Genomic DNA, 9,707 nt, shown 5'->3' with positions numbered 1-9,707 from the left:
TGCAGACACATTTTTGATAAGAACAAGATAATGTAGCCTACATAGTATGTCATCCCAGCTAGCTGAAGTCCGGCGCACAGCACGCAGTGCCCTTTGAGAAAGTGTGGAGGGCAGATCCGTGCTGCGTCCAGGAGACCGGGAAATTTAGTTTGCTTTTGGCAAAGAGAATTTTACCAAACAGCTCGTACGTCGTCTCGTCAAGCCTTCGGAAAGTCAGAACAGCAGGTAGCCACCGCTGCAGCTTCTCAGGCTTCGTCGCCTTGGGAAAAAGTTGGGGGAGGGAGCTGAAGGAAGAGTCTTTGGGACGAGGAAGGCTGACTGCGCCTCGGGGGCCGCAGCGGCGCCTCTTCCCCGGGGACCGCCAGGGGGCGTGCAGGCCCGCCCGCGGCAGAGCCTTGGGCACGTGACCACAGGCCGGCCCTCCCGCTTTACGGCCGGTCGCCGTGGCGGCGGTTACATTGGGGACGAGGCTTGGGTGGCAACCGTAGCTAGGGAGCGCGTGGAGAAGAAAGTGGCGGCCGCTGGAGACTGGGGAGGTGACGGAGGGGTCCAGGCGGCGGGAGGGCCGGGCCTTTGAGGCGGTCGGAGGGCGCGCTCCGTGAGTCGGGGGCGGGGGCCCCTGGTGTAGGAGGTCCTGGTGCCCCGCGAGGGTGGGGGGCGCTCGCCCCACTGGGGCGGGCGCCCGGGGCGGCCTCAGAGAGACCTGAGCTGAAGGAAGGAACCGCGCCTGGGCGTTGTGCGCCCCCCGCCACCGCACCTTACTCCTCTCCCCTCCCCTCCCCTCCCCTGGAAGTCCGTATCTAGATGCGCCGGCAAAGTTTGCAGTCGGAGCAGGCCCCGTACTCGGGGCCCCGGGCTTGAAATGGTAGCAATGCTATTTCACCTGGAGCAACCGAGCGTTAAAGAGGTCTGCTTCTTTCTAGCGGTGTGATCTGAATAAGTCACTTCCCAGAGCCTCAAACTCAAGTTTGTCATGAGAAGTAAATGAGAGACTATGTTAGAAGGCTGTTAAACTTTGTAAACGATTGCTGCTTTTCTTAAGCACCCTGCGGCAGCTGCGTTGAGCGTTTTACATTTGTCATCTCAACCCCAGAATTTAGGGTTCTCATTTTTAATCTGCCCGTGAGCAAATTTGGACTCCTAGGGGTACAGGGACTTGCCCAAGTTCACAGAGCAAGTGAGTGGTAGAACCGGGGTTCAGTGCTAGGAAAGGGCGACTGCAAAGTCCACACTTTTAACCACCAAGCCACAGGTTCTGCCCTTATTTACACTATTAGAATTGTCGTTAATGCCTGGGTTATCATTTTGCTGCCTGTGGGAATATGAATATATGTAAAGTGAGTTACAGGGCTCTAAAGTTATTCCTAGAAAGATGAGAGGCCCTGGCATCAATGTGCTTAAGATTTGGGACAGGCTTTCCCAGAAGTGTGAGATTCTTTTTATTCCTGTGGAAAGGAACCAGAGCTGGTATTGCACACTTCATGGATAAGTTAGTGCACCAGGAAATTAAAGTGGGAAACAGGGGGAACTGCTGATTGCTACGGTCAAAATTTCTCTAAAGGAAACCCCACAAAGAAGAATGTCAGATGAAGGGGAGTACCCATTAGAAGAATCAGAAGAAGATGGAGAAACAGAAATGGAAGAAGAATATAATCAATATTATGGAGAGATGGAAAGTATGCAACAGGAATTAAAAGAAGAGGACGTATTAGTTGGGAGAGAGCCTCAGCAGGAGGGGGAGGAGGAGGAGGAAGAGGAAGGAGAGGAGGAAGGGAGAGAGGAATGGGAAGAGAAGGAAGGAGTGGAGGAGAAAGGGGAGGAGGGGGAGGAAGGGGAAAAGGAGGAGGAGGAAAGAGTGGAGGAAGAGGAGCCAGGAAAGGAGGGGGAAGGGGTAGAGGAGAAAGAGAAGAAAGGAGAAGAGGGAGAGGAGGAGGAATTGGAGAAGGAGGAAAGAGGGGAGGAGAAAGGGGAGGAGGAGGAAGAAGGGGAGGAATGGGAAGAGGAGGAAGAAGGGGAGGAATGGGAAGAGGAGGAAGAAGGGGAGGAATGGGAAGAGGGGAAAGAATATGGGGGGGAAGTGGGGGCCGTCAGAGAAGAAACAGAGGAAAAGGCTGGAGCAGCACAGGAGGAGGAGGCTGTGGTGCAAGAAGAAACCACAGTGAAGCCTCAAGAAATCACCAAGTCCATGACCAGTTTGGAGAGACTTACATTGACTGATTCCCAGTCAGTCATGTCAGGAACTTCCCTAGTAAGTAGTAATTTAAGTCATTCATCTGTTCATTCATTCGGAATCATTGAATGCTTACCATACGCCAGCTATGGGGATAAGACAAATAAGATACAATCCATTCTCTTAAGGAGCTCTAGGGTATGTAGGGTGGCAGACTGATACCTGAACACCATAAAACAATATGCTAAGTGCAGTAATTGAGAGATGCATGGGAGATATTTAAAAACAAAAAACAAGGACATTTAGCCCAGCTAGGAGGATGGTCCGGGAAAGCTTCCTGGAGGAGGTGTGCAGCGGAGCTGACATAAAGAGCTCCCAGGGGTTAGTTGGAGTGTGCTTGTCTTAGAACAGATTCAGCGTGATTATAGTAATGTGGGCTTTCCTCCTGAAGGAGAACTCAGCCATGGTCCAAAGAGAAGTGACTCTGTGACTCATCTGTCCTTGGAGACGACCAGTGCCACTTAGAATAATGGTTTTGCTGGGTGGTTCTGCTAGGAGGCCAAGAATAAACCTGGCACACCCGTGATTCATGTGATTTAAGTACAAAATGTCCTAGACTCCTTTTTATTTTTTTAAATTATTATTATTTTTTAAGATTTTATTTATTTATTTGACAGAGTGAGAGAGAGCACAAGTGGGGGAATGGGAGAGGGAGAAGCAGGCTCCCCACTGAGGAGGGAGCCCAATGTGGGGCTCCATCCCAGGACCCTGGAACCATGACCTGAGCCAAAGGCAGATGCTTAACCGACTGAGCCACCCAGACACCCCCCAGGCTCCTTTTTTTTTTTTTTTTAATATTTTATTTATTTATTCGACAGAGACAGACACCAGCCAGCTAGAGAGGGAACACAAGCAGGGAAGTGGGAGAGGAAGAAGCAGGCTCATAGCGGAGGAGCCTGACGTGGGGCTCGATCCCATAACGCCGGGATCACGCCCTGAGCCGAAGGCAGACGCCTAACCGCTGTGCCACCCAGGCGCCCCCCCCCCCAGGCTCCTTTTTAAAACACTTCATAGTTCCAGTGTGAGGTGAACACAGGGCTGGCAGAGTAGGAACAGGAGGGAAAGGAAAGGAGGGAGGGAAGCAGCTACACCCTATTTGGAATCCCAATCTTCTTTTGTTTCTTTTTTAAGAGAACCCTCAGCGAGTCAAAGCATGCATTAGAATCAGAGCATTCGGAAACAAATGAGCCTTTAGGAGATTTGAGCTCAGAACTAAGATTTCTTGATTTGGATCAAAAGAGTTCTGAGGAACGAGAGATTTTCCCTGAAGCACACCCCTCAAGCGAGCTCAGGGAGAAAACGGACCAGATGGCCCAAGATGAATTGGGACGAGAGGGACCAGGAAAAAGGTTATCATACTTAAGTGAGGAACAAGAGAAAGAATTCCAGTCCAAAGCACAGATCCCGGAGAAATCCCTGGTGTCTACCAGCAAGGACATTTTGTTTCAAAAGGATGGCCGTGCCAGTGTGTATCCTTTGGTAAGTGTAACGTGCTTTTTAATTTCCTCCAGCGCTTTGAGAGCGTTGTGAAATAAGGGAATTTATTCGTATGGAAAAAAAAAATACCACCAGAAAGACCCTTTTTGAACTAATAATAGACTTGGGTGTCTGTAAAGTTCAGTTCAGCGCTCTGGCCGGACACGTGTGCCTGGAACACTGCATCTGGGTCCAATAGTGTCGCCCCGCGGGCAGGAAATTCCGGACGTGGTTTGTCTGTTGCATAGGGTGCTGTTTCTTGTGGGAGACTCAAGCTCCATCTCGCCCTCTCCTCCCCTCCCCTCTCTTCTCCTCTTCCCTTTCTCTCTCACTTCTTTCTCCTCCTCCTCCATTCCCTTACCCTTTCCCTCCTCTCCTCACCTCCTCTGCCTTAGCTGGCTTGATACCTCTTTACCAGCTCCTAAAACTATCCATTCTGAGATGGACCAGAAAGTGAAAGTTCTGGAAAAAGTGAAAGCCACTGAGAAAAGGGCCAGGTGGTCCAAAGGAATCTGCCTTTGCTGCCATGACGGTATTCCAGGGAGGCCCCACCTGCGAGGAATACAAATATTGTCATTTACCAAGAGAAGGAAGAGGAGAGTTTTCCTCTTCTTCCTCCATCTGCTTCTGAAAATTGCTTCCGAGGATTCATCTCCTTTTTTCCCTGTAGATTCTGCCTTTGGAAGATTTGTAAGTGATTGAATATACATAAAGTGTTTAATGTAGTTCCTGACACACAGTGAGCACTTGACGAGTGTTCACATCGAGATGATGGTGATGGTGGTAGTGGTGGTGGCAAGGCTGGTGATGATGATGAGGATGATGGAAAATGCCTAGTGGGAGATGCAGACGACTGACAGCCTCCTTTCAGGGTTGTGAGATCGAGCCCCACATCGGGCTCTGAGCTGGGCATGGAGCCTGCTTGGGATTCCCTCTGCCCCTCTCTCCCGGCCCCTCCTCCCCTCTAAAAATAAAGAAAAAAAAATTCAAGCAGATCCTCTTCTCTCACAGACCACGCCAAATCCATTTCCCTGAGGTGACTGCTGTTACAGTTTGGTGTAACTGTGTTATCTTTCCAGACGTTTTCCTGGGCATCTACAGACATATCTGTGTGCTCCTGTGTGCACACACGCCTCCATACACATTAGTTTTTGTTTTCTATGCCAGGAAGATCTTCTGCATTACCGCATCGTGGCTTTCCACTTAGTATGTCCTGGAGAATTTTCTCTCTCAATATGTAGGTCCACGTCCTCATCTTCAATTCAGCCGGTTCCCTGTTATTGATGGCCGTTTATGTTACTGCTGATTGGTTCTCACCAGAGTGCTCCAGCGAGTGGCTCCTCTGTGCCCCTGACATCCCCCTTTTCCTTTGGGGTCCCCTGCCTTATCCCAAAGGCCTGGAATAACTCACACTGCTCACGGTAAATAGGCATAACCATGGATACCGTCTCCAGCCAAGCAAACAAGGGATCATGCATTTATGAGAAGGAATGTTACGATTGCCAAACGTAGTGGAATCTGGTTTTGACAATAGCGTTTTGTGTTCATGTTTTGGAAGATTGCTGTGAGAGATGGCTGTCTCCATGATCGTTCACCACAAACAGTAGGACGGGTGCATACGAGACTAATACTGTGCGGTTTCAGTTAATGTGAGTGCTGCTTGAGCGGGGAATTTCTGTTAATACTGAGTGAATGAGTTACTAAAACTCTCTAATCACTTAGCCATCACTTTAGACGCTACCACATTCAATTAATTGGCCTCAGTTAATTTCTTAAACTTTTTTTTTTAAGTAATCCCTACACCCAGCATGGGGCTGGAACACTCAGAGATCAAGAGTCCTAGGCTTGACTGACTGAGCCAGGCACACACCCCTAAATGGACTATTTTTTCGAGCCGTTTAGATTTATAGCAAATGAAACGAAAAGTACAGAGTTCCCATATACTCCCTTGTGCCCCCCCCACCAGGTTCCCCTTTCGTTAATATCTTGCGTTAGTGTGGGACATTCGTTACAGTTGATGAGCCCGTATTGATCGTTATTATTAACTAAAGTCCATCATTTACCTTAGGGGTCAGTCCTGGTGGTGTAACATTCTCTGGGCTTTGACTAAGGTATAATGAGTTGTATCCACCATTGTAGTGTCTTATGGAGTGATGTCACTGCCCTCAAATCCCTTGTGCCCCACTCATCCCTCTCTTCACCCCCTCTCTCCCCAGGAACCACTGGTCTTTTTACTGTCCTCATAGTTTTGCCTTTTCCAGAATGTCATGGAGTTGGAATCATACAGTGTGAAGTCTTTTTCTTTTTTTAAAGATTTTATTTATTTATTTGTTAGAGAGAGAAAACACGAGTGGGGGGAGGGGCAGAGAGAGAGAGAAGCAGACTCCCCCCTGAGCAAGGAGCCTAATGTGGGGCTCTATCCCACAGGACCTGAGCTGAATGCAGACGCTTAACTAACTGAGCCACCCATGTGTACCCACTGTGAAGTCTTTTTAGATTCTCCTTTCACTTTCACTCCTTTCACTCCTTTCCGTTAGCAAAATGCATTTAAGATTTCTCAATGTCTTTTCCTGGCTTGCTAGTTCATTTCTTTTCATTGCTGAATAAACTCCCTTGTATGAATCCACAGTTTGTCTATCCATGATTTTTATAAAAGACTTTGAACACAAAAAATATGCATAAGTAAACTCCTATTGGATTAAAAGTCATAGTCAGATTTATAGGGGCGCCTGGGTGGCACAGCGGTTAAGCGTCTGCCTTCGGCTCAGGGCGTGATCCCGGCCTTATGGGATCGAGCCCCACATCAGGCTCCTCTGCTAGGAGCCCTTCTTCCTCTCCCACTCCCCCTGCTTGTGTTCCCTCTCTCGCTGTCTGTCTCTATCTCTGTCAAATAAATAAATAAATAAAATCTTAAAAAAAAAAAAAGTCATAGTCAGATTTATAGCTCCTCTAATATTTCATTTCAGAACATTTTTATTTTGGATTTATTCCTGGCAATATGGAGTTTTTAATCATGCTGAGGGAATTTTGTCTCTTTGCGCTTTATTCTTCAAGGGAAAATGGTATGTGAGGACCAAATATTCCCGGCTGAATAATTGCCTTCCGTATGAAGTTCCTTAGTGACTGTACTGTAACTTGTCCATTCCATATATTTTCATGAAGTAAACTGAATTTCACAATATTAAGTGCTCACTATGTGTCAGGTACTGAGCAGTCTAGGTTCTGGGGAGTAAAAGAATAGGATATTCTTTCTATTTACTGTTGATTTCTTTTTAAAGCAAGGTATAATTCACATACCATTAAATTCACCCTCTTAAAATTTAAAATTGTGGCAAGATACACAGAATAAAATTTACCATCTTTCTTTTAAATATTTATTTATTAATTTGAAAGAGAGAAAGGGGGTTGGGGAGGGGCAGAGAGAGTCTTAAGCAGACTGTGCTTGGAGCCTGACGTGGGGCTCGATCCCATGACCCTGAGATCACAACCTGAGCCAAAACCAAGAGTCGGTCACTTGTTCAGTTGTGCCACCCAGGCGCCCCTAAAATTTACCATCTTAACCATTTTTAAGTGTACAGTGTAGTAGTAAGTGCATGCACACTGTGGTGCGACCAGTACCTGGAACTCATCTCGCAGGACTGAAGCTCCCTTCCCATTGAACGACTCCCCACTCCCCAGTCCAGCCCTGGCAGCCACCATTCTACTTCCTCTCTTTATGGATCTGACTCCTCTAGGGACCATGTCAGTGGAATCCTCTTGTAGTTGTCTTTTTGTGACTGGTGGATTTCACTTACACGATGTCCTCAAGGTTCATCTCTGTTGTGGAGTGTGTCGGATCTCCTTCCAGTGGAAGGCTGAATCCAGTTCACATTTTGTTTATCCATTCATCCATCGAGGGACACTCGGGTTGCTTCTACTTTTCGGCTTCTGTGAAATATGCTGCTATAAACATGGGCGTACAAATGTCTCTTTGAGACCCTGCTTTCAGTTCTTTGAGATATATACCCAGAAGTGTAATTGCTGCATTATATGGAAATTCTGCTTTCAATTTTTTGAGAGATCTCCTTCGTGTTTTCCACAGCAGCTGTACCATTTCACATTCCCACCAAGAGTGCACAGTGGCTCCAGTTTCTCCACATCCTCGTGAAATGTACCCTTTTAAAGCGTACAGTCCGTTGGTTTTTAGTGTGTTCACAAGGTTGTGCAACCATCACCACTAATTCTAGAACGTTTTCTTCCCCCACAAAAGAAATCCATATCCCGTAGCAGTCGCTCCCCACCTGCCTCCCGCAGGCCCCCAGCAGCCACTGAGTGACTTCTCGTTTCTAGGGATCTGCCTGACCAGGCACCGTGCGGTCCTGCATGGCTGCGTTCACTCAGCATCATGGTTTCAAGCGTCATCCGCACCGGCGCACGTGGTTGAGGACATTCTTGAAGTGATTTCTCTTCTTTGGACTGATGATGTGAAATCTTTCTCCTCCAGAGACTGTGCCGGGGGTGCCTGGCATCACAGTTTGGGCTCGGCACACTTAGTTCTTGCTGGTTTTGCTTTTGTCTTCCAGACCCTAACTTGGTCTTTTGGATGGAACAGTTCTCTTCCTGTTTATTACATTCGAGACGACAACCAGAGAGTTCTTCTGTATGTCTGTGCTCACACTGCGGTCATCTATAATGTTTTCAAGAATACTCAGCATCATCTTCAGGTATGTAAGTTTTTGTTGTTTTTTTTAGATTTTATTTATTTATTTGAGAGAGTGAGCGAAAGAGAGCATGAGTGGGGGAAGGGAGAGGGAGAAGCAGACTCCCCGGCTGAGGAGGGAGCCTGATGTGGGGGCTTGATCCCAGGCCCCTAGGATCATGACCTGAGCTAAGGGCAGATGCTTGACTGACTGAGCCACCTGGGTGCCCCTGCAAGTTTTTTTTATTACAAGTAGAAGAGATTGTGTTTCACTAGAATATAGCATTTTGTGGGGCGCCTACGTGGCGCAGTCGTTAAGCGTCTGCCTTCGGCTCAGGGCGTGATCCCGGCGTTATGGGATCGAGCCCCACATCAGGCTCCTCTGCTATGAGCCTGCTTCTTCCTCTCCCACTCCCCCTGCTTGTGTTCCCTCTCTCGCTGGCTGTCTCTCTCTGTCAAATAAATAAATAAATAAAATCTTTAAAAAAAAAAAAAAGAATATAGCATTTTGTGTTTTATTCCAAGGACTGATTCATTATGTCACTATCATGTTTTCCTATCTCTTTTCTGAACTATAGCAAGTCGTCTCTTTTTTTTTTTTTTTAAGATTTTATTTATTTATTTGAGAGAGAGAGAGACAGAGCACAAGCAGGGGGAGGGACAGAGGGAGAGGGAGAAGCAGAAGCCGACTCCCCCCTGAGCAGGGAGCCCAGGATCATGACCTCGGCCAAAGGCAGACGCTTAACCAACTGAGTCACCCAGGGATCTGTGAACTATAGCAAGTCTTGTCTTTAGAAACACATTTTATTGTTTATCGTCTCTCTGATTCTAATCAGAATCAATTTACGAACACCAATTGATTTTAATTTTATAGCAACAAGAATTTAAAACATCTTATTTTTACATTTCCATTAGACTGTGGTCAGGACAGGTCATGTTGTCTCTATAGCACCATGGGGAACACAAAAGGCTTCAGCAGGAATTCGGACCTAAATAACACGTAGAGGGCTTTGCAGGTTTAAAAGGGCTTTGATCCTCACAATCATGCTGAGAAGTGGGTGTTAATATCCTCATTTTACAGAAGAAAAGACTGAGGCTCAGCCCAGTTTAACTGACTTGCCCAAGGCTGCACTGGTCCATGGTGAAGCCAGGTCTTGAGTGTAGATCCCCTGACATGAAAGTTTTGAGTAGGTTGGTTGTCATTCTTATGCCTCCCTCCCTCATGCACCTTCATGTATTTCCAGTGCCCTCTCGTCCTGACATTCTCATCATTTACCTGACCAAATGTCCTCTTTTCTTGGTGTCTGACTTTCCACTAGTTAA

General features: G+C 47.2%; 1 protein-coding gene across 2 annotated transcripts in view; it reads left to right on the top strand.

Annotated features, from left to right (window-relative positions):
- Positions 1-249: 249 nt before the first annotated feature.
- Positions 250-9,707, top strand: part of CFAP251 (cilia and flagella associated protein 251) — a 65,413-nt gene continuing 55,955 nt past the window's right edge. The window contains exons 1-5 of one of the 2 annotated variants that reach the window (XM_034672333.1): positions 250-536; positions 1,562-1,812; positions 2,080-2,248; positions 3,362-3,709; positions 8,269-8,409. In XM_034672333.1, coding sequence (XP_034528224.1) covers positions 1,580-1,812; positions 2,080-2,248; positions 3,362-3,709; positions 8,269-8,409 — 891 coding nt within the window. In that variant the 5' untranslated portion in view covers positions 250-536; positions 1,562-1,579. Of the gene's footprint in view, positions 537-1,561; positions 1,813-2,079; positions 2,249-3,361; positions 3,710-3,793; positions 4,397-8,268; positions 8,410-9,707 lie in introns of those variants that run through there. The other variant, XM_034672332.1, reaches the window with a different exon arrangement.

The sequence above is a fragment of the Ailuropoda melanoleuca genome, chromosome 12 (genome assembly GCF_002007445.2).
Source record: "Ailuropoda melanoleuca isolate Jingjing chromosome 12, ASM200744v2, whole genome shotgun sequence".
Taxonomy (NCBI): domain Eukaryota; kingdom Metazoa; phylum Chordata; class Mammalia; order Carnivora; family Ursidae; genus Ailuropoda; species Ailuropoda melanoleuca.
Note: the sequence above shows the minus strand (reverse complement) of the source record. Positions and strands in the feature narration are given on the sequence as shown.